At 53.3% G+C, this 23,466-nt stretch overlaps 2 protein-coding genes across 10 annotated transcripts; one reads left to right on the forward strand and one right to left on the reverse strand.

Annotated features, from left to right (window-relative positions):
- Positions 1-908: 908 nt before the first annotated feature.
- On the reverse strand, positions 909-7,839 carry LOC114010563 (uncharacterized). The gene is made up of 2 exons (XM_027778709.2): positions 7,706-7,839; positions 909-2,600 (listed from the first exon to the last, which is right to left on the reverse strand). Exon 2 carries the CDS (start codon positions 1,920-1,922, stop codon positions 909-911), a length of 1,014 nt encoding a protein of 337 aa, XP_027634510.1. The 5' UTR covers positions 1,923-2,600; positions 7,706-7,839.
- On the forward strand, positions 1,147-23,248 carry SH3TC2 (SH3 domain and tetratricopeptide repeats 2). 9 transcript variants are annotated; one of them, XM_027778704.2, is made up of 20 exons: positions 1,677-1,764; positions 3,051-3,200; positions 3,736-4,212; positions 7,673-7,792; positions 8,976-9,080; positions 9,355-9,482; positions 10,456-10,561; positions 10,916-11,059; positions 11,186-11,387; positions 12,036-12,109; positions 12,890-13,085; positions 14,120-14,256; positions 15,239-15,280; positions 15,384-17,087; positions 17,202-17,382; positions 18,895-19,045; positions 20,551-20,673; positions 21,228-21,378; positions 22,018-22,214; positions 22,574-23,248. In XM_027778704.2, exons 3-20 carry the CDS (start codon positions 4,179-4,181, stop codon positions 22,763-22,765), a joined length of 3,987 nt encoding a protein of 1,328 aa, XP_027634505.1. In that variant the 5' UTR covers positions 1,677-1,764; positions 3,051-3,200; positions 3,736-4,178; the 3' UTR covers positions 22,766-23,248. The 9 variants fall into 9 exon arrangements, with proteins under 9 accessions (XP_027634507.1, XP_027634504.1, XP_027634505.1 ...); XM_027778706.2 differs by lacking the exons at positions 1,677-1,764; positions 3,051-3,200 and adding an exon at positions 1,147-1,225; XM_027778703.2 differs by lacking the exon at positions 3,051-3,200 and having other exon boundaries at positions 1,626-1,764.
- Positions 23,249-23,466: the final 218 nt, after the last annotated feature.

Consider the following 23,466-nt stretch of genomic DNA (forward strand, 5'->3'; position numbering starts at 1 on the left):
CGCTGAGTTCAGCTTAGTTCAGCCCCAGAGTCCACTTAACCCTTTGGTTGCAGGATGGAGCAAATTTCCACGTGCAGGCAGCAGCTTTGGATTGCCGTGTGCAGCACAGGATGGAGAAAAGTAAGAAGGGTCTTGGAGGTGGAAGAAAAGTCTTGAGTGAGGGCCATCAGCGAAAAGAAATATCTCAAAAGCCAGCCCTGTCTGGCTGCATTTCAGTGACTTGCTGCACCAGTTTTGCTGCAGAACCATTGTGCTTCCCGTGTCCTGCAGCAGTGCATGAACCCTCTCCTTCCAGAGCTGCCCCCAGCTGCTAGCACACCAGGAAAGATGCTGTCTCAACGCCACCTGGTCTGGGGCATACAAAGGTACGGTGGAGGTACATGGGGCATGTCCCTCTCCCCCATACTCCTGTCCCACCACCCGAGCAGCCAGGCAGGCACTAGGGAGCTGCCTGGAGGCCCAGGATTGCAGAGGGCATGGTGCGGGCAGGTGCTTATCACTGCTCTGCACCCATTTGCAGAGGGTGAAAGCAAAAGCAGAGTGCAAGAATGAGGAAATGTCCCCGCTGGCCTTGCTTGCTCCTGCCAGTGTCCCCACAGCTCCCCCCGGCCGCAGAAAATGCCACCCCTCCCCCCCCCTCCCCCCCCCCCCCCAATACCAGAGAATCAAAAACATGGAACAGGAGTTTGTTTGACCTGAAACAAAACTTTTCATCTTGTTTGTTTGCTTTTTTCCTCGACTGACGTTAGGTTTGGGCTGACTTCCTTTTTCTTTCAGGTTCATTTTTAAATAACAAAGTGAAAAGCAATGAGGCTTCGTTTTGAACCTGCCAAGGAATGGTCAGCTTCTGAGCACTCCCAGAAGGAAACAGGAATATTGGAAAAGCTTGATATTAATTCTTTCATTGTTTAAAAAAACAACCAAAAAAACCCCCAAAAAAGATCACTGTGTTTTTCTCTGCTTGCCCTGTTTGCAGAGTTTAGCCAGGGTGCACAAATACTGCTGGGTCCACAGATCTCTTGTTCTGTGTGTCTGTATTTGCATTCTGTCAGAGAAGGAGGGTGTTTCAGAGCTGAGCCTCTGCCACCTCCCCGGGATGCCCGTGCGGTGGGGCAGGTAAAGCCTCTCCCTGGGGCTTTGCTGTAGCAGAGGCAGTCGGTGTACCGTGAGGACGGAAGGTCGTGAGCCCCAAGGACACAGCACCAGGGCTGAGCGCAGGGGACAGGTGAGTCCGAGAGAGGCTGCTCATGCAAAGCAGCAGCTGCTTGCAACGGGAAGGAGCTGCGGCCACTGCAGTCACGCTCAGGTTGAGCAGAGCCCTGAGCTGCTCCCTGACACCGTGCCCATGGGCAGCCTTGCTGCCCTTGACCGCAGGGCCCAGGCGAAGGTGGTGCCTGGGCATTCATGCTTCCCCTTGGGAGCCAGCAGCCTGCCAGCGTGCCGGGCTGTTTACAGCTTAACTCTGGGTAACTCATTGACCTCTCTGCTGGGAAGCGGAGGTTCCCAAGATGATAAGCTGCTCTTGGAAGAAATTCCTTTTCTTGTGCGAGGGAGTGGTGGCGCTGGGCACGCTCGCCCGCCTTGCAAACACGTACGCAGACCTGTGCACACGCACGGGAGCGCGCCGTGTCCCGGCGCCGGCAGCGTTCCCTTGGGGGACCTGGCTTGGAGAGGCTGGAGCTTTGTGGCCAAGAGTTCTCCAGGAGGAAAGCGGTGCTGGGGAGCAGAGCAAGGGGCCCCACACAGGCACGTGTGGAGGAGCAGGTCAGTACAGCTGCTTGCGCTGCTCTGCCCTTGCAGCCGCCGTGCTGGATCTCTTGCTGGGTGCCGGTTGCATGCCTGCGCCCTTCGTCCCCAGCTGAGCAAACACAGCCGGGGGGACGGTGGTTGCAGGTGGCTGGAGCAGTCCGGTGCAGGGACATGGCTGCATAAATCCAGGTTGGGGCAGAGAGTTTGCATTTTTGGTCCCGGCAGAATTTGAGGCTCAGACGTAGTGGTGATGAGCATGCCAGGGAAATGGTTTGTTTTGGGTCTTTTGTACCCAGGAACCGATAGAAGAAGGACAGGAGAAATCACATCAGACATGCTGGAGTTAGGAAAGGGGATATTGTTGCAGGGAGGGGTGCTGCTGGATGACAGCCCTGGAGACCGACAGTGTCTGCAGCAGCTACATCCACCAGACAAAGACTGCCCGGACAGTCGCCCTGCCTCCTGGTTTTGTGCCCTGGGGAGGGAAGCGTGGCTGGCTGGTGCTCTGCAGAGGCTGCCCAGCTGGCATGGCTACACCAGGTTTGCAAAGGGAGCAGAGACTCTGGAGAGCCGGCACAGGCAGAGACCCCCAGCCAGCACAGGCTGAGACCCCTGGGAAATTGCTTCTGTACTTCTGACCAGGCTTTTCCAGTGAGGCCAGGCTGAGGGCTTCAGCAGCAGCAATGGGGGCTCTCCAGCGAAGATCCAGGGGTAGTAAGTAGCAGGGTAAGGAGTGAACGGGAGGTTTTTGCGTTGCTGGCCAAAAGGAAAATTCCATTTCAGGTCAAAGAAGAGGCTGATACCTTTGCTTGTAGAAGGATGGGTTTGGTCACTTAAGTTATCTAGGTAAACTTAAAAGCAAAAAGAAATTTTGAAACTACAAAGGAGGACATTTTTGTTTAGAAAATGAAACATAACATACTGTTGATTTAAGAAAACATTTTCCCCTGGGTAGAATAATTTGACACTAATCAGTGAGCAGGTATTGCTGAAAACCAACATCATTCTGAGTGAAGCAAAAAGCTTTCTCTGAAAACACCTGCCCTGCTTGAGTGCTACCACTTTGACAACATGGGCCCAAAACAGCAACATCTTTCCTGTAAAGATGGGCCTGACTCCATCACAGAAACTTGGGCTGTGTGCTCTGAGCACAGGCAGGCCGAAACCTGCACCTGGATCTGAATTCCCCCTCCAGTTCCTGCACCTTCAAAGCATCCTGTTGTCGACTGGGGGAGTTTTCTAAACGTGGAGCTTTCTAGCACAAGCATGCAACTGGAACAGACAGTGTGTCCTTGCCACAGGGAGAGCAGCACCGGCCTGTCCCAGCCGCTCACCTTCGTGCAGGTCTCCACGGCTGCGCAGCTTTGCATGGGAAACGTCAGCTTGACTTTAGCACACCAAGAGAGAGCTGCAGTGCTTTGCACCTTAATGTCTGGGGCTCAGGAGGGCAGGTGAGCTGCAACAAGGAGGATGAGAAAGACGGTGCCTTCTCCAGGCAACCCCAACATTTTGACATCTGGTTTCTCCTGATGAGGATTAGAAATCCCCACGCTTTAAACCATCTCCTGGGCGGACAGGCTGGTGCATTGCTCAGTGCAACCCTCCCTGCAAAGCCTTTTGGTTTGACTTCCCATTTGTTGTAAGTTTGCCAGCCAGCCCCATGAACATGGACTCCACCCTGCCACAGCCCGTCCTGCAGCTAGCTACTCCTCGTGCTTTGTTTTAGAGGTGTTGCAGTGGTGCCAGGCAGCCCCCATCACAGCACAGGAATCTGGTGAGAAATTACGCACTGGAGTAATTACTCACTACTCTGGAGAAGCTGAAGGGAGCTGGGAGGACCAGCAATGCTCTTGCAGCACACCACAGCAAACAAGTCACTGCTGTGGTGGCACTGGCATTGAGTGGTTGCTGAAGTAAAAGTCTATCCTTGAAAGACCTCCCTATCTGTGACTTTTCTCCCCAGACATTTTGGGTTTTATGTTGCAGGAGCTGTGTTGCTCTTCCCAAGAGATGCTCTGCGGACATTCGCCATCCATAGCACAGTGAGGCCACACAGCCAGTCCTGAGTCCTGCTCCTGGAGGCTGGGCAAGGTCAGAGCATGTGAGCGAAGAGGGAATGTGATTCCATCCTGGGCTGCCCAAGGGATCCTGCACAGCACCCATTTCGGTCTCTCCTGGTGTTTGCATCTGTGGTCCAGACAATTGTGATCTCAGAGATGAGATGAGCCTTGCTAGCCTGAAAGTAGCCCACAGTGCCTGTGCTTGCAGAGGACTCACCTGTGGCTTGCCTGGACGCAGCTCCGCTCTGCTGAGGTTGGTGTGGAGCGGGCAGCACTGCCAGCTGCCTTCACTGTGAGACAGGGAGAGTGCTGGCTCGGCCGGGCAGGACAGTGGTCCAGGAACAGCTGCACAGCCACCCCGGATGGAGGATGCTGGATGAGCCCCAGCAGGCTGTCCTTGCAGGTGAGGCAGGTGCTTGCAGCAGTGTCAGCAATAGGGTTGTCTTTGGAGCTGGGGGGAGACCAGCGTTGAAGCTCTCTGCGGGGGCCAGCTGCAAGCTCGGGCAGGCTTTGCAGACTGTGGGGCTTCCCATGCCACGGCCAGTGGGAGGAATGAGAGGAATGTGCCATGTGGGCTGAGCAACATGCTCCCAAAGGCAAGGGTGAGAGCAGAGCCCAGGGCAGTGGTGGGGCCAGCACAGGGCAGCAATGCCAGCCAGCAGGATGAGACACGCCCCCCCCAGCTCTGTGGTCCCCAGCACAAGAAGGACATAGACCTGTTAGACAGCATCCAAAGGAGGGCCATGAAAATGACTGGAGGGCTGGAACACCTCTCCTAGGAGGAAAGTCTGAGAAGAGAAGGCTCTGGGGACACCTCATTGCAGCCTTTCAGTACCTAAAGGGGGCTTATAAGAAGGATGGAGAGGGGCTTTTTACTAGGGCCTGTAGTGACAGGGCAAGGGGCAAAGGTTTTAACCTAAAAGAGGATAGATTTAGATTAGATATAAGGAAGAAATTCTTCCCTGTGAGGGTGGTGTTGCCCAGAGCAGCTGTGGATGCCCCATCCCTGGGATGCTCAAGGCCAGGCTGGACGAGGCTCTGAGCAACCTGCCCTGGTGGAAGGTGTCCCTGCCTGTGGCAGTAGGGTTGGAACAAGGTCTTTAAAGGTTTCTTGGGAGAATTCAACTTGCCAGATGTCTCTGGAACTACAGCACAGCAGAGAGGGAACAGTCCGGGGGTTCCCGGAGCATGTGGAAGAGAACTGTCTGACACGGCTGGCGGGGGAGCCAGCCAGGGACGGTGCCCGCTGGAGCTGCTGTTTGTGAGGGGAGAAGGGCTGGGGGGTGATGTGATGGCTGGAGGCCACCTCGGGCGCAGCGATCACAAAATGATGGAGTTTTCCATTCTCGGAGAAGGAGGGAGGTCAGCAGAACTGCCCCCTTGGACTTGTGGAGGGCAGACTGGGCTGTTGAGGAGCCTGGCTGACAGGGTCCCTGGGCAGGCAGCCCTGAAGGGCCAAGGGCTCCGGCAAGGCTGGACAGTCTTCAAGCAGGAGGTCTTCAAGGCGCAGGAGCAGGCTGTGCCCGTGTGCCGACAGATGAGCCGGCGGGGAAGACCAGCCTGGCTGAGCAGAGAGCTTGGGCTGGAACTCAGGGAGAAAAGGAGTTGATGTCCTTTGGAAGAGGGGGCAGGCAGCTCTGGACTACAGAGATGTAGCAGGGAGAAAATCAGAAGGGCCAAAGCCCAACTAGAACTTAATCTGACTACTGCCGTAAAAGACAATAAAAAATGTTTCTATAAATACATTAGCAACAAAAGGAGGGCTAAGGAGATTCTCTGTCCTTTATTGGATGCGGGGAGAAACAAGGGTGAGGAAAAGGCTGAGGTACTTAATGCCACCTTTGTCTGAGTCTTTAAGAGTAAGACCAGTTGTTCTCTGGGTCCCCAGCCCCCTGAGCTGGAAGACAGGGATGGGGAGCAGAATGAGAAGGAGAAATGGTCAGTGCCCTGCTGCACCACTCAGGCACACACAGGTCTCTGGGGCTGGATGGGATCCTCCCGAGGACACTGAGGGAGCTGGCACAAGTGCTCACCGAGGCACTTCCCATCGTTTGTCAGCGGCCCTGGCTAACTGGGGGGGTCCCAGCAGACTGGGGGTCAGCAAATGTGACGCCCATCTACAAGAAGGGCTGGAAGGAGGATCTGGGCACCTACAGCCCTGTCAGCCTGACCTCGGTGCCGGGGAAGTTTATGGAGCGGATCATCTTGATGCCATCACGTGGCACATCCAGGGCAACCAGGGGATCAGGCCCGGCCAGCGTGGGTTTGTGAAAGGCAGGTCCTGCCTTAAGAGACGTTATCGCTCTCTACAGCTGCCTGAAAGGAGGTTGTAGGCAGGTGGGGGTCGGTCTCTTCTCCCAGGGGAAAAGCAATAGGGTGAGAGGAAAGGGCCTCAAGTTGCACCGGGGGAGGTTTAGATTGGGTGTTAGGAATAATTTCTTCACCGAAAGGGTTGTCAATCATTGGAACAGACTGCCCAGGGCAGTGGGTAAGTCACCAGCCCTGAAGGTATTTAAAAGACATGTAGATGTGGCACTTAGGGACACGGTTTTGTGGTGGGCTTGGCAGTGCTGGGTTAACGGTTGGTCTTGATGTTTTTAAGGTCTTTTCTAATCTAAACGGTGCTATGATTCTAACCCAAACCATTCTCTGACGCTGTGCCCATCGCCCCCCGCCTCGCCGGCAGACGGTGCCGGGTCAAAAGGCGCATTGTGCATTGTGGCTGGGGCTGGGGCTGGGACCAAGCCGTGGTGCCGGCCGGGCAGTGAGCAGCACGCTCGCCCTGCCCGCGCTGCGGCTTGCGGCTGGTGGTGTTGCTGGACACATGGGCTGCTGCTGGGGGACCCCCTGGCACCAGGAGCTGTCCCTGGGATGCACAGGTAAGCTGTCTGTGGGGATGCCATGGCCCTGGTCTGTCTGAGCAGGGCTGCGAAACCGGTGGCTGCAGTTCACCCCACTGCCGGGGCTGCTGGAGAGACTCCGGCGCTGAGCGCTGGCTCCCTATGACTGCTTGCCTGCCTTTCCAGAGATGGTGCCTGGGTTCCCTCCTCTTGCTGGACGCTTGCTGTGTCACTAGATTTGGGTGCGTGGGGAACAAGGCAGGGCATTTTGGGCGGGGAGGGAAGAGGATGACTCAGAGAGTTGGTTTATTCCCACACTTTTGTTGGCTTTTCAGGAACCCCCTTGCCACCCCTGTTCTGCTGCCACTGCTGCCCAGGAGCACCCCAAGCATCGCAAAGCTCGCAGAGCCCATGGGGTGCTGCCAGACCCCGAGGCACAATTCTCATACCGGCATGCCTAAATGAGCTAATGGGGCTGTGCTAACGAGCTGGAGGAGGGAGGTGGCTCAGGGCCAGTGGCTGTGGCCACGTGTCCCTTGGGAGAGCAGGTGCCAGCGAGTGCCACCAATGCGTCAGCCCCAGCTGCCAGGAGTGTGGCCCCAAGAGCTGGGACCGCGCTGGGCTCTGGGCTGGGGCTGTTTCCTGCCCACTGTTACAAAATATTTCAGCACCGGGGAGGTAAATGAGTCACTGGCATGACTGGGAACGACTCCCCACCAGCAGTTTCAATTGGTCTCTTGAAAATGTTCCCAGTTCCCTTTCTGAGCCTGGCCCAAACAAAAATAAATACTGAATCGGTGAGTGTGGTGGGGAGCAAATCCACTTCTTCTCTCACCCAAGCAAGCCCTGGCCCCTGCCTGGCTCTGCAGAGACCCACCAGCATGCTGTGTCATTCTGCTGTCAGAGGTGGCACGACCAGTGTCCGACCTGCCACCTCCTTCAGCACTTCATATAGAGACCTCTTGGGCAGGGAGCATCCTGCTGGGGATCCAAATGTCTCTCTCCACCACCCGTCTTCCCCAGGCGAAGAGTGTGAGTCCTGCTGCCCCCACTCACCTGTGCTCCTGCCCTGCTGGGACCACCTGCAGCACACCGCAGCCGAGCGCCGGGGAAAATGGTGGCAGGAGAAGACCATGGCATCAGGTACCTGTCCCTGGGGGAGGGGGACTGAGCCCCTGCCCATCGGGAGCTGCTGAACTCGGGGGAGCCCATCGGGATCTGCCGGGATGCAGGGAGGAGGGGAAGGGAGGGAGGAGTGAAGCAAGCGGCAGGCGAGCCCAGCCCTGGCAGTTTAGCTTGCAGGTTTAGCTCTGCCTCTGGCTCGTTTCACTTCCCTGTCTCCGTTTCCCCCATGTGTGGAAGGGGACAGAGTTGCTGGATGAAGTCCTTTGTTAAGTGTGTTCAAATCAGCTGTTGAGAAATGTAGAGCCTTTTTTTTTTCGAAGAAAAGCTCATTCATTACATGTCCAGCCTTGGGCCATTCTTTCTACTGTTAACTATAAATAAGGTTTATAATTCTGCATGCAAATAACAGTTTATTTGACTGAGTGGCAAAGCTGTCTCAATAAAAAGAACTGCGGAGTATAGTTATGGTCACAGAAGTGACTTACAAAAGCCACTGCACGTTCCAGCTCCAGATCTCCGGGTACGTGTTTGTCTTACAAGTCCAATCTGATTACTGAAAAAAATTGGGTTTTAATCTTGTTATCCCTCCACAGCCAAATGCAGCTGTGGAAAAGCAAACTGGATTTTTATGTGCCTCAGCCTTCATTAACATAATTACCAGCTAAAGTTTCAGTTCCTGAATCCTTTATGGCAATAGTTGACCATGTGTGAAGCAGAGAGAATGCAGCTTGGATTTCAGATACTGACCAAAGCAGGCAAGGGAGAAAATCTCATTTTGACTGTCAAATTGATGAGCAAAGAGTTTTGTAAGCCCTCGGCTCTCCTGTGCTGAGGAAACACTCTTGTTCTGAGGTGTCCTCCAAAAACATCTCTGTGTCACGGAATTTTCCTTCTAGCAGATCTGCTCAGTGAGGGTCTGTCCCAAGAGCAAGGAGGGAAGGTCCCCTCACTTCAAAGCTACTCCAGCACTGGAAAGAAGCCAGTCATCAAGGCTATCGTATAATTAGGACACAGCAGTCCCGTGGATCTTGCCTCCAACCCTGAGCATGATTTTAGGGTGATACCAGATTCACACAATCCCCAGCCAGATCTGCAGTGCAACCCACGTGCTTTGCTTTCAGATGGCGTGGTTAGGCAGAATATCCTAGACCTCTGTCACAAAATTTGACAGCAGCTCTTCCGTGTCCCTGCTCCTTGCTAGGTAAGGCTGGAGCATCAGAACCAAACAATTGTGCTACCAAAGCAGCAGAAGGCTCGCCGGACACCTCCTTGGTGCTGCTGGCTGTCGGGGAGAGCTTCCCACCAGGTAAGATGTTGTCTTTGGCATCACCCAGATTTCCAGTGGTTGAACGTAGCAAGGCCTGGCACCGCAGCTAACTGAGCCCCCATCACCTGTGGAGTTTCTCATCTTTGTTGCCGAAGGGGGGATGACAAGATGGGTTTGTGTTCTTTGAACATCACAGCCAGGCGAGGGCTGGAGGCACTGGTGGGGCTGGCTGCAGGGAGGCAGTGCGGCAGAGGCAGCTCTGTGTGGCATGGAGCTCCTTCTCCCCCTTAACCCTGCACATGTCCTTTTCAAGAGATTTCGCTCTTCTTCTCCGTTGAAAGCCGCTCCTCCCGATGCCTCAATTCCCAGCTCCAGGAAGCAGCCAGAAAGAAGCTGTGGGCCCTGGAGAGTGATGACAAAGATGTCTGTGCCCTGTTCAAGGTAGGAGCCCCAGCCTGGCAGGGCAGAGCATATACTGGGATGCCTCTGGTGTAATGGGACACCAAACCCAGCCGAGAAAGAGAAGCTCCTCCAAGGCTGCTGCGGGGTATGTTCCTGCACGCGGAGATTCTGTAGGGGACTGGAATGATGGTGGAAATGGGCTGGTAAGAGGTGAGAGGCAGATGCAAAGATGAGCGTCATGTCAGGAGCCTTATATTGGAGGCTTCAAGTTGCCTGAGGGATCATGCAGATAGCCCTGGAGTGAGTCTAAATAGCCAGCATTTCACAGGGCCAGGATCACCAAAGCTCTGTACCAGACTCAGGTCCCCAGTGGAGGTGGCATCCCTGGACATGCATAGGGGTTCTCAGAGTGTTTGGCTTCATATAGAAAAATCACTACAGGTATAGAGATGTTTCCTGGATTGAACTCTCCTCCCCCGCTGGGTTTTAATGCCATAGGCCCTTAGGGCTCCCTGCAGAGCTTCCCAGAAGACCTGGAACAGTGCAGACATAGTAGTGCCAGCAATAGTGAAAGGAGAGCTTCTCCCTCGAGGCAAGCGGACTGCTTTCAGCCTCAAAGCTGCAGTTTGGAAGCTTTGCCTGTGCTGACTGAACATTAGCCCACACGTGGTATGGTTCAGGTGTCTGGGTTTCAAAAGCACAGTGGTTCTGGTGTGCACCACAGGGGAAAAGATTTGGAGGAGATGATGGAGCTTCTTCACCCTCCCACTGCTGCACCATGGGGAGCTGTCACTGCGGGTGCTCCATCCCCCCTGGCTGAAGGACTCAGCTGGCTGGAGCACCCTGCCTTTAGCCCCAGGCAACCAACTCACACAGCTTCGGTCTCAACTATGCTGATAAATGAATGCCTAGTCTCATTCCAGCATCTAATATTATTCCCACACTGACAAAGGAGACCCCCTGTCACAGTCCCCAGGAGTGCCCTTAATCTTGCTTTGTCTTCTGTGTCTAGGAGCTGTCAGCCAGGCTGGTCTGTATGCAAGCACAGGAGGATCGGTTCCTCCTCACTTTCAAAACCCTAGAAGAAGTCTGGAAGTTTTCCACGTATCTGACTTTAGGTAATGTTTTCAAGGTGTGGGAGGTCTAAACAGACAGTATGAGAAGCATTTTTTGAGGAGGTACTCTTTGACACCAAAAAAACAGTGGTGTAACAGGGTGGGTAGTTGAAGAATATGAATTAGAAGACCTTGGTGTCCATCTACAGATTTATGAAACCACTACCCGGATCAGTGAAAGAGACCCAGGAGGGTGCCTTTGGGGTAATCCCTGTGTTGCATTTTGGGGTTGGAGGCAGAATTAGAGACTCTTGCCTCACAGTGTTTGCAGATGGCAGACTGGGAGGCATCCAAAGAGCACCTCATCGTGCCCAGTGAATGAAGGTGCTAACACTGCTTTACCTCTTGTTTTTTTAGGGTATGTGGGAAGCTGTCTGGAGCAGCTTCTCTTTGACCAGGACTATTGGCTGAACTGTGCTCTGATGGAGGACACAGAGATCAGAGTTACTGTGGATGAAGATCGCTTGGCCACTATATATATGGGTCTGCTGCTCCAGGAGGGTGAGAAGGGGCTGCATATATAGGGATTTCCTCCAAAACATCTCAGCAGGGCTGTGTTGTAGCCCCGTGCTGGGCTATGTCTTGCACTGATGTCATTGACCTGGGCATGACTCTTTCTCTCTGCAGGTAACTTTTTTTCCAGAGCTGTGCCTGGTGCCTGGCAGCCGGAGCAGAAGGGAGAGGAAGGCCTGCAGCTCTACAGGAATGAGCTGATCCATGTGAAGAATGTTGGAGAGGAGTCTAAGTGGGAAGGGATGTCCTTACTGACAGGTCAGCGAGGCCTGGTGCCTGTGACAGCTCTGGAGCCAATACCTCACCCATTTTACCAGTAAGTAGACTGGCCAATTAATAAGGCTCAATTAAAAAAAAATAGGGCTGGTCCTAATGCATGAGCTGGCACCCAGCCTGGGGTGAGAAACTGCTCTTGCCTCTGGCAATGGGCAAAAGCTACACAATTTTGCGAAGGTATAGATTATGCATCAAGACAACCACTGGAACCAATTCAAGGTCTGTTGATGGGACATGGCAAGGACATACTTCAGATATCATTCTTATATTGATTTAGGTCATACATGAGATTGTTTGTGATTTACAGGTGGTAACTGGGAGGAAAAGCATAGCCTGAGACTTAGGTAATGCCAGTCAAAGTGGGGCCTCACGCTGGACACCTGGCTGAGCCTCCACACTCACAGCTCCTCTTGGACTCACACGGTGAAACCCTCCTTACAGCCTGGCAAATTTATCTGGCTCTTACCATGTGGTGTCAGGCTGCCGTCGTGAGGTGCAAACTGCCCTCTGTGCCCAGTTGCACCATTACAGGGAATTACTGGACGGGTCGTTCTGGCCATGCTACGTAGCAGCTCTGGCACTCCCAGGGAGCAGAACATCTCTTCTGCTTGTGTGAAACCATCCCTGGTGCTGGCCTGAGGACAGGACTGCTCAGAGAGGACCAGTGTGGTTACCCTTTGCCTTGCAGGTGGTTCCTGAAGAATTATGCTGTGAGTTTTGGCATCTCCCAGGAGATCAGTGGGACGACCTCTCAGACAATTGGTGAGTGATACCTGTGTAAGGCAGCTGCCCTTCCCAGGGAAGGGCATGGCTCTTGCAAACCTGAGTTTGGCCACAAATGCCAAGTGCCCATCCCTTGTTCTGACAACAACACTCCATTGCAAGGTGCTCTAAGGGAATACTGCATCTTTGGACTCCTGCATGGAGAACAGAGCTTGCAAATTGCACGTTCTTAGAATGATGATCTGGGGAACACAGAGTACAGTGGGCAGCTGGTGGCATCCTTCTGCCACTGGGTTTTTCTGTTCTACTGCAATTTTACTTCTCCTTTAATTTTTTCAGGACTGAGGTTTTAAATAATTAGGCTCCCACCAGTGTGCATATGAAATCTGTACCCACCATTCACCTGTTAAGCCCAGGCCATTTGTGCCCAGACATGGGCACTGTTCAGAGCATGCTGGACATGGGGGGTCACACAGGTGAGAATTTGGTGCGTAGTGCGATGGACATTTCTAGCAGGGAGTTGAGACAGTGCAGGTTCTGTGAAGCTCTGTGTTTCCAGCCACCTTCCATACTGCAGCTCTCAGAGGTTTCAGTCTGGCTATGTGGTATTTATCCACGCCTCTTGTATATTTTGTTATAATCATCTTCTCGGGAAGAAATTGCAGGTATCTGAGTCTGAGAGCACAATAAATCTTAGGAGCCAGAGCGGCAGCCTTCTCAAGCTGAAATCATGGTCTCTCCTTGCCCAAATCTTTTCCAGTGAGGGAGTTTTAACAAGAGCCACACACTGAAACGCCCTTGTTTGTTTTGGTTTCCCAGTCAAAGGCAGGTGCACAGCCACAGAGGACCACAGAGGAGCAGCATGGGATGAACTGAGTTTCTCCAAAGGAGATGGCATAGAAGTCATTGGCTTCTTCATTCCAGGACTTCCATGGTTTGTGGGCAAATCCCTCAGCAGTGGGAGCATCGGCTTTGTCCCGACCCGATACATAAGTCCTGAGGCTTGCGAACCTCTGTAAGTTTACTGCTACTATCCAGATTAAACTAAACTCGGGAGAAAGTGAAGGGAAAACTCCAGGTCCCAACTCAACACTGCTATGTAGAGTCCAGGCTGGATAATTTTCTTTGCAAGGCCTTCATGGAGGATCCATTTGGGGTCTGCCAGCAGCCTTGGCCAGGCTCTGCTGCCAGCAGGGAGGAGTCCCTGCTCAGACAAAGCAATCATATTTCACTTGCCTCAGGTGCTTCTTGGAAAGGAAGAGATCTGGCCCTGGGCTAAACCTGGCTCTATGCTAAGGCAGCCCAGACATCTGTGTACAAGACAAGGTGGCTTCACAGTCCTGCCTAGAAGTGTTCTTGACTTTGTAGCTTTGTCTGAGGGGCTTGAGTCTGGCAAGGGTGGGGAGAGCAACGACTGCCGAGGAAACCAAGTCCTGCTTTGCTTCCTTCTGCCCCTTTGCTTTCTGTGGGATGTCGAGCTGGAACGACCACTGGCACCATTCCTTACTGAGCAGAACTAAACACCCTCCCAAGGATACAGACAGGAATTGTCTGGGGAGGGAGGGTGACACAACCCCACTCTGATGACCCAGGTAGTTGTCTTTGTTGATGACTTAAAGACATAGCTCCAGTTCAATATCCATCCAAAACCACTTCTCCTCCAAGAGTGTGTGGGAGGGAGGACAAGGTCTTAACCTGTTGCTAGGTCTGTTGGGCATTCCTGGATCAGGCTTACTCAAGGTAAGTCCTGGGCACTTTTCTCTGACACTACAGAGAACTCAGAGGAGATCAGATGATGCCCTGGCCTCAGAAAGGACTTCTGGAGACAAAAAAGACCAATAGGTTCCTCCTTCTGATATCCATTGGTTCTTCCATGGAGAACATGGATCTGAGAGCCCTCATGGGGAAGGTGTCCAGGCTTCTGAGCAGAGCTTTTCTGGTGGGGGAAAGAGGAGGGACAGGAAAGTCCATCTCATTCCACAGGACAGCTGTAGTGTCATGGGATGGGGAGACACTGACTGTTTTCTCCTGATGTCTGCCTCAACCCAGGGGAAAGGGCTTGGTGTTTCTGAGTGAAGAAGAAAAATCCCCGTTCCTGCGCATCCCCTGCAATGGTGGCGAGCAGCACTTCACCACCCTCCTCAGTGACCTGGCACGCACAGACATCACCTCCGTGTACCGGCTGGGTAAGTTTCCCCTTTCCTTATGTGCCCAATCCCCTGGCTCCCCATGGAGAGCAATGCTGGGCAGTGTCTAGATTGCTCCTTGCTCAGGGCTTTGCAACGGTAATAACTGCTGTGGTTGAGACAGCCTCCAAACCCTCTGCTCAGGCTGGTCATGGAGGCTGTAGATACCCTCAGGAGCTGGGCCCTGCCACACTCCAGTGTGTAGGGGTCTTTTCTGCTTCCAGGGCAGCTCCTCAGCTGTGCTTCACCCTGGCAGATGCTGCTCTCCACTGATCCTGGTTGTAGGTCCCTGCCTACAGCAGGTCCCTGCTGCTGTCTGACCTTCGGGTGTCTACTGAGGGGAATGCACAGCTAAAGTGGCAGGTGACATCATCTCCATGCCCGTAGCAGGAGCCAGGAGGGCACGGTTCCTGGGGGGTTTTCTCAGTTTCTCTGTGCTTGCTGTGTGGCTTTTGCACCATGTCTAATTCCTCTGTCTGTATTTCTTGCCTTCTCACTCCCTAGAAGCACAATGTGGCCGTGCAGGGCTGACCTTGGGATCTCCTAGGGTCCAGGGGACCTGCCAGGCCATCCGGCTCAGATGCAGTGAGCCTGAGGTAGAGCCTGTCAGAGATAACCACATACCTGAAACCTCTGAACAGACACAACAAGGATCTTAAGAGAGATAAAAACCTGATAAAACTCTACCTGTGCAAAATAAGACCTGCTTGTTCCCAGGTAACTATAATGTTACCGGTGCTCACCTCACCACTAGCTAAAACCTGTTGTCCATGGTCTTATAGAGAGCCCAGCCCCAGTAGACAGAGGGGTGAAACCGTAGCTGCATGTGGTGTCTGTGGCCAGAAGTAAGCTCGATCTCCATATACATGCCTGGGGTTTAGCAGAGCAGCAGAAAATCTCTCTGAGGTTTGAGCACTGTGTCTGCACGTTAGCACTGACCAAAACTTTGGTCTTTTTGTTTTCTGTTTCTCTCTTCGTGTAGAAGGTTTTGAACCTACAGCCATGTTCCCGAAGGTGCCATCAGGTGAGTATGTGGGGGAGACAGAATGGGATGCTTTTAGGATGACTTCTGGGGGTGGATGTTGACATGGGAAAACATCCCACGGTGGTTTGCCTGTCCCTTCCAGAGGCTGTTCTTCGTGGCTATAAAGATACCCAGCTGCTCCAGTCTTGGGAGGAAATGAATGACTTGGCTACAACTAGTACCTCCGAGCTGTCTAGCCCAGGGAGTGAATCAGCCCCTGCTACACTGGAAGATGTTCTCCTGGAGAAGCTGGATGATTTTGATGATCCCAAGTTTTTTATTGACCTGAATGCTGGACACATGGAAGATGCTGATGTGTTTGACCCCATATTGACCTTCCTTAACCAAGACAGTTATGTACCCAGTTTCCAGAGCCTCTATGATCTCAATTTTTCCTTCCTCAACTCCACTTTTTATGGTTTCTCTGATGAGGATGAGCTGGTCTTGTACCTAGAGACGTCCAGGAACTGGGCCAAGAGGACTCATTCAGTGTGGGCTCATGTCAGGCTCTGTTTCCTCTTGGGTAAGCTCTGCATCAAAAAGGTCAAGTTCTCTCAGGCTCGAGTCTACTTTGAGGAAGCCATGAGTGTCATGGACAGGGGCTTTGGGGACCTGCCCCTGCTGGCTGCCTTGCATGTGAACCTTGCCTCTGTTTACTTGAAACAGAACATGAAGCCCAAGTTCTCCTCCCTACTGGGAAAAATGGTGGCCTTGCTTGTCTGCCTGCCTGGCCGCTCTTTCAGCTCTGAGAATGAGCTGGAAGTCATGATGTACATCCTGAGGGAAGCCGTTGCTGTGGGTAATGCTCCCTTGGAGGCACGGGTCTGCTTCCTTATTGTCAAGCTCTTCCTACAACTGGGCAAAACCGATGAAGTGCTGCCCTTTACTGAGCATCTTCAGTGTCTCACCGCCACTGTACTCAGCACGGACACTAGTTCTGTGCCGCTGGATGCCACCCCCATCTTGAGCTACCTGTATGAGAAGAAGTACTTGCCAAATATCGCACTGGCCTCCGCCAGGTTGTTTGTTCCCAGTGGCATCAAGGGGGCACCAACACCTATTTGGAAAGCTGGCTTCATCCTCCAAAATGCATCCAAACTCCTGGGAAGCAAACCGGAGAGGAGCAGCATCCCAGCACTGGCTTGTTTCTATCTCAAGCAAGCACTGCATTTCTCCTGCGAGACCAAAGCTGTGCCCATGCAGAGGACGTTGTGTGCCATCTTGTCAAGGATGTACCTCCAGCATGGCGCGTTGGATGGGGCAGTTAGTTATGCAGCCACGGCTGTAACCCTCAGCAGACTGATGGGTGAGGAGGAGGCTTTCGAGTCTTCCCTCTCTTTGGCTTGGATGTATCTCCTGCACAGCCAGCCAGGCCCAGCTGCAGACATGATGTGGCAGCTCTTGCACTCTCTGCACAGGACGGACAGCGTGACTCAGGGTGGAGCGGTGCACAATCTCCTGGCCATTGCCCTCAAAGGGGAAGGGCAAGTGCAAAAAGCTGCAGAGAACTATCTCCATGCCCTGCACAAAGCCAAGGACACTGGGAACAAGAGGAACCAGGCTATTGCCCTGGCTAACCTGGGGCAGCTGAGCCTCTCGCGTGGGGCGAGCCAGCTGTCTGAGCTCTACCTGCTCCAGTCAGCTCAGCTCTACACTGAGCTCCAGAGCAGCGAAGACCTGGAGATGGAGTTGGTGCAGGTGCTGCTGTGGCTAGCGCAGGCCATGGTGAACAGCCAGAGGGTGGAAGGTGGCAAACTCTGTTACGAACTGGCATTAGTTTTTGCCCTGAAGTGGCATAACGTGAGGAGTGAGTACAGCTTTGCTGCCGGGAGCCAGGGCAGCCTTCACCTCTGTGCAGCACCCTGTCAGGTCCCTAACGCAGTCCCCTGATCTGTCCTTTTCCCTTCCCTGTGCCATGCAGGTCAGCTTCACATCACTGAGTGTCTCTGCCATTTCTACAGCAAAGTGTCCCCCAGTCTCCAGGCCTGCGTTACCTACCATGAGCATTGGGTATCTTTGGCACAACAGCTGCAGGACAGAGAGCTGGAAGGCAATGTCCTGCAGGCCCTCAGCCAGCTCTACCAGGCTTTGGGCACATCTGAGTAAGTCCTGTCTGTGGCTGTGAGATGCTGTTAGAGAGGGGTCCCTGCTCACCCAGGGCAAGAGCAGTGGCTTTCCTGGGGTGTCCCTGGGGTGAGAGAGGTGGGGAAGGTGTGTGGTAGCTCTAGCTGCCCTCAGGCAGGCTGCTGGTTAACCTGCTGCTGAGATTTGCAAGCTGTTGCTGTGCGGTGTAAAGGGGAACGGTTCAATGTCAACCAGAGTGTTGCGACAGCTGGGACAAAACTGGGGTCTGGCCAAACACAGTTTTCCAGAGAGACATCCAGCCTTGATCAGAGGGGACCCAGCCACAGGGAATTCATCGCTTCCTTTGGAGGCTTATTCCAGTGATTAATCACCACCATTCACCAGTAAAAATAGGTTCCTTATCTGTTATTTGAATGTCTGGCTTCAGCCTCCAGCCGCTGAGTCTGCCCTTCCTATCCCTGCTGGAATATTTCCCCCGGGGAGGTATTTAAGACTCCGTATCAGCTCACCTTTCAATCTCCCACTTGACACATGCAGGTGACTGATTAGATTAGGTGGGAGAGGAGGGAAAGAGACTTGGACAGACCACAGACTTGCTTCGGTCTTTGAAGGCAAATGTGTCAAATGGCGGGGAGCTGGCTCCTGTGTCCTAGAAGGACAAATGGGCAGGGGCTGTCATTAACGCGGACGTTAACCTTCCCATGCTAGGTCGCAGTGAGTTCAGAGGGAAGGCATTTAGGAAGCAGACGCCTGTCATGTGAACAGTGCTATTTAAGATCACAAAGCACCCCACTCCCTGGACTCGAAGGACAGCCGGAGCCCCGTTGCCAGCAGGCGAGACACCAAGCAAACAAACATGCCCTGGGCACTGCCCAGTGCTCCCCTTGCCACAGCTGCCTTCTGCAGGCAGCATGTCCAACCGCCTGGCTCATCCTGCTGCTTGTCCCTTTGTCCTCTAGTGTCCAGGGGCTTGAAAGGGGCTGTAAGGTCTTGCACATTTAGCCACAGATCTGCCTCCTTGGCTGCACTGAGGGACAAACAACGGGCAGTGATGTAGTTTGAGTGCCAGATGCTGTCTGGAAAATGAAGGTGAGAGCACTCCCTGCCTATGCTCCCGTGTGTAGCTGGGAGTGACTTAGTGTAGGGGCACAGACAGGGTTTGCAGATGACCTGGACAAAACCCTCTTTATCAGCTGAAACAAGCAGGAGTGAGGAGCAGCCCTTTTGGGAGCCGGCTACCTTGGGGCTGTGCCATGCACTGGGGTCCCAGGCTGGGCTGAGGTTGCCAGATGATACGCACACATGCACTTAGTATAGTGTCCTTAGTCTCCACTTAGCATGGAGATTTCCATGATTTTACCAGGACACATTACTCAGAACTGTGGCTGTCCATTTGTCTCTAACCTGTGGCAACTGTAGGAGGAGAAGATGGGTTTGCCAATGGGCAGGTGTTGTGATAGCTTTGCAGCTGATTGCTCAGGGGGTCCTATGATTTGTCTGTAATGGCTTTTTGCCTGTTACCATCACAGGGCTTTGAGAAAGTCCCTGGACTGCACCAAGCAGAGTCTAAGGATCTTCATTGACCTTGAGGAGACTGTGAAAGCAGCAGAGGCCTGGCTGCAGGCAGGAAGGCTCTATTATCTTATGCAGGAAGATGAGCTGGTGGAAATGTACTTTCAGGTATGGAGAACGTGGCTGGTGCTGTCCCATTCCCACTCTGTCTAGCTGTATTCCCATCACAGCATCCTGGTAGGAGCCTTTTGGGGCTGGAGGACCTGGAAGGGAGAGTTATGAACAGTGTGAACCTGCTGCTAAAAGGAGGAGCTGTTGCCTTACACTTATGCACTACCTGGCACTAAATTTCTTATCTTCCTTTCCATACGCTGGGTTTAGAGGGTTCTTGGGTGAATGTAAGTGAATTTATTCAGTAAGAAAGTGATGCAGGGGTGCCAAAGGAAGGTAGAGGTGCCAGGTGACCATTTCCCATTGAAATACGCATAGATAAGGGGCAGGGTGCCAGGGAAGTGCTAGGAGATTTCTTGGAGTAGAAGGCTACTGCCTTATTTCCATCTGTAGCGTTATTTTAGCAGCTGAGCTGCGAAGTGGAAGAGCAGCTCATAAAATCTTAAGGCTCCCTCGTTCAGGGAGCAGCTTCTATTAAAAGATGGGAAATCCTTTCACGTGCCCAGAGTAAGCAGAGCAGAAGGCTGGTTGGGTCTGCTGGGGCTGCACTGCACTGGGGTATCCAGCAAAGCACCAGCTTGGACACATGTAGAGGGTGTTTTGGATCCTCACTCTCTTACCCAGAAGCATTTCTGAATTGGTGGGGCTGGGTGACTGAGGTACACAGTGGTGGGAACAAGTTGAGGAGCCTTTCCTATCAGTCACACCAGCATGCCCCTAAATCAGAGGGGTAGAGGCAGGGAGTTACTGGTACAGGGTGGCTGCTCAGGAACATGGGTGAATTGAATAGATGGCTTTGGTGTCAGCCTGGTTCCTGGTGTTCACAAGGGAGATCTGAGGCCCATAATAAGAAGCCATCATTGCCTCCCTGGTTCGTGGCTTCAGCAGGGAGGCAGGCGCTAAAGGAGGGATGTCCTCCCATTAAGAAGGGCCATAGATGCCACGTCTCAGCAGGGCTGAGTCACTGAGGGGCCCCTTCCCAGGCGACGTCACTGGCAATGACAAATTGTCATGGTGTAAGGAACAACACATTATGGCTGGAAGGTGGCACCCGGGCCAAGTGCATAACTGGCACAAAACGGTCCTTTCCAGAAGTTAGCATACCTGCCCACCCTCCTGCTGGCTCTGCCCTTTCCCTGTGTAAGCTCTCCGTTCCCCTTGTCAATCTTCACGTTGGCTCCACCACACCAATGACAGATCAGGGCCGGAACAGCTGCTGGCCACACTGTCCCAACTCTAAATCCTGATGCCATTGGATATCCCAGCTGATCAGCTTGTCGCACTGACCCTGCACAAGAATGGATATCTGGCTCCTGGCTGCATCTTTACACACATCACTTGCAAATTCAGCACAACAGCCCCGTACACCTGCTGGCCAACTTGTCTCTGTGCTCTTTGGAGCAGGGGCTCATGTTTATGATGACTTGGTTTTATTTAATCACGCCAAAGTCTGTGCACAAATGTCTCTTTCCAAGTCTCACTGCAATTCCCTTTCCTTCTAGGCAGCCATTCAGACTGCTCTGAAATGGGATGACTTCTCCTTGGCCATGGATCTTTATGAAAAAGCAGGTGATACCTTTTTTAATGGCAGTCGAAACAGAGATCGAGCAGTGGAGTTTTATAGGGTACTGATCCCTCCAAACATTTCTGTCCTTGTGTCCCTGCAAGGTGATGGCCATGGGGAGCTTTGCCGCAGCGCTGGCTGCAGGCTGGAGGGATAGGGGGTGGTGAGGAATGGGGTGGTCTTGAGTGTGCCAAAGTGCAGACATTGCTGGAGGAGGGAAACCAGGAGTGCAGACATATTTTGCAATGGCTGCAGCTCACCACAGAGGTCATTTGGGAGGTGGGAATAGGGTCTTTACATTACAAATGCTGGCAGTGTTAGGTGTGAGCTGGCTGCTCCCAGGGACGTGTGCTCAGAGTCAGAATTTCAGGCACCTAAGGAAGGGCAGAGATGTGAGGCTTAGATTTTGAGAACCATGCTCTGGGATGTGAAGCTCGTTTTCAAGGGAAATAAGGAGCTAGAACCTGAACCTGAACCTGCAGCACTCAACCACCACATTGTCTGCCTGCCACACCAAGTGCTTGGTCCATCTCCTGCTGCTCGGTCACCTCTCTGTGGGCAGTGCTGTACCAATACCTCCAGGAACAGCAAGGACTCACTGTTCTCTCTCCTCAGGGAGGAGCTGTGCCCTTGGCCAGGAAGCTAAAGGCCATTAAGACAGAGCTACGCCTGTTCAATAAGCTGGCAGAGCTGCAGATCGGGCTGCAGGGCTACGAGAAGGCACTGGAGTTTGCCACACTGGCAGCCAGGCTGAGCATCAGGGTCGGTAAGTGATGCACACCAGCAGGGTGTGGGCAGTTACTGGCTCCTGCAGATGAAGTTGCTTTTCTGGATGAGAACAGTGTGCATGTGAAAGGGAGATCTCCTGCTTTCTTAAGACTGCTGGACATATTCTTATCCTAAGTTGTATCATCTTTTTAAGGCCACTTCCCCTTTTAAGCTGCATGACAGCCACTTGGGAGTGCTCTGCAGTGGTAGTGGTGGGACCAGCTGGACAGAGGGCTGTTGCACAGGAGGTCTGATGAAGGCACGGGACTGAACAGTTCGTCTCTGCCCTGGCTCTTCTGATTAATTAATTCTTTCCCTTTACAGAAATAGTTTGAATGGGCAAAATGCCAGAATAGGTGTCTGAGGTGGAACCAGTCTTGTAATAGCCCTGTCCAACACCCAAGACATACCCGGGCTGAATCATATACTCCCTGGGCAATCTCTCCAGCCTTGGTATCAGCAGCCCTGCCCATGGTTCTGTTTTCTCTGAACCATCTGCAAGCCCTGTTGTCTCCTTATGAAGATATTTGTGCCCCCAGGCTGTTGAGCAAATGCATCCCCAAGCAGCTCAGCACGCCAGGCAGGGGATGTATTGTGAACATGATGCAGGCTGACTGTATCAGCAACTCTTTTCCAGGAGATCAAATGCAAGAGCTGGTTGCATTCCACCGCCTGGCTACAGTCTACTATTTTCTGCACATGTATGAGATGGCAGAAGATTGCTACCTGAAGACGCTTGCGTTGCGCCCCCCCTTGCTGCAGTGCTCTGGAGAGGCCCTGTACTACTGCAAGGTGTATTGCCACCTTGGCAACCTGACCCTGCACAAACTGAAGGTAGAAAACCTTTCCATGATGCTGTGCTAAGCACTCTGGTCTTGACAGAGAGCTGGAGGTGGAGTATCACATCTGCTGGCAGAGCAGCCACACATGTAGGCAGCTGCATCCTGTGACTCTCCATCCTATCTGCAGCTTTAGAATAAATGCACACAATGCTGGCACAACCAGGTTTTGAAGGGGAAAGGCAATTTGGAAAGAAGTGCTGGCACTTAGCTGTGACTATATAGAGCCCATTTCAATGAAGTCAGGTGTCACTGGGTTCTGCCTGGAACCACCAGGCTCTGCTCCAGCTCCCTTACACCCTGTGACCTTCAATTAAACCACTTCCTAATGCCTGCCCTGTCCTTTATGCTTAGGATGAACAGGATGCAGCAGCCTACTTCCTCCTGGCCCTTGCTGCAGCGACCGAGCTGGGAGACCAGGAGCTGCAAGACCTCATTCGCAGCAAGCTGGGTGACATCCCTGGTGCCCCATGGGGTGCTGAGAGCACACCGGGCCATGCCACCTACCGGCCCAGGTGGCTGAGTGAAGGCGGCCACGTCGTCTGACTGACCCACCACCCTGGGGACTCCAGTGTGAGCCACCAAGCAGTGTTGTGCCGTGCCGCTGGCATGGGTCCACGTGCTCTCCAGAACAACCAGCCCAGGAGAGGTCCTGCACCACATCCCAAGGAGCTGGCAGTGTTTGGACGACTTGTCCCTGACAGGCAAGGGATGAAGCACTTGGGACCCTGCCCTCATTTTCTGGGAGCGGGGCTGTGCATCGCAGCCCAGGTGGCACATCGAGGATGGGCACCCAGGCAGGATGAGGGCCTGGCAGTGGTGCTGGAGCAATGCAGTGCAGCGGGCCTGAGCGACAGATGGCATTTCAGGAGTGCGGCTGTCTTGTGCAGGACAGGAACAGAAACAGGAGAATGCTGCCATGTGCCTGCCTGTGCCCCCAGCTGCCCCACACACCTCAGGTCCCATGGGGCAGCTCAGCCCGACCCAAATGTGTTTTAACTTGAATAGCAATTCCTTTATTTATTCCTATCTGGTTTTTGTCCTGTCTGCTCTGCAGAGGTCTGTGACCCGTAGCCCTGCGAGCCTGGGGCCTCTTTGGTACAAAGCACCACTGAAGCTTTTGGCACGGAGAGGCAGAATTGGGGGAAGGATGAGAAATGAAAGGGGCTGCTAAAGCCTCACCTGGGGACAAACCCCACATGCAGATGGACAGCTGCTTGGGGTTGGGGGGCAGAGCCCACCCTCAC

The sequence above is a fragment of the Falco peregrinus genome, chromosome 8, assembly GCF_023634155.1.
Source record: "Falco peregrinus isolate bFalPer1 chromosome 8, bFalPer1.pri, whole genome shotgun sequence".
Classification (NCBI taxonomy): domain Eukaryota; kingdom Metazoa; phylum Chordata; class Aves; order Falconiformes; family Falconidae; genus Falco; species Falco peregrinus.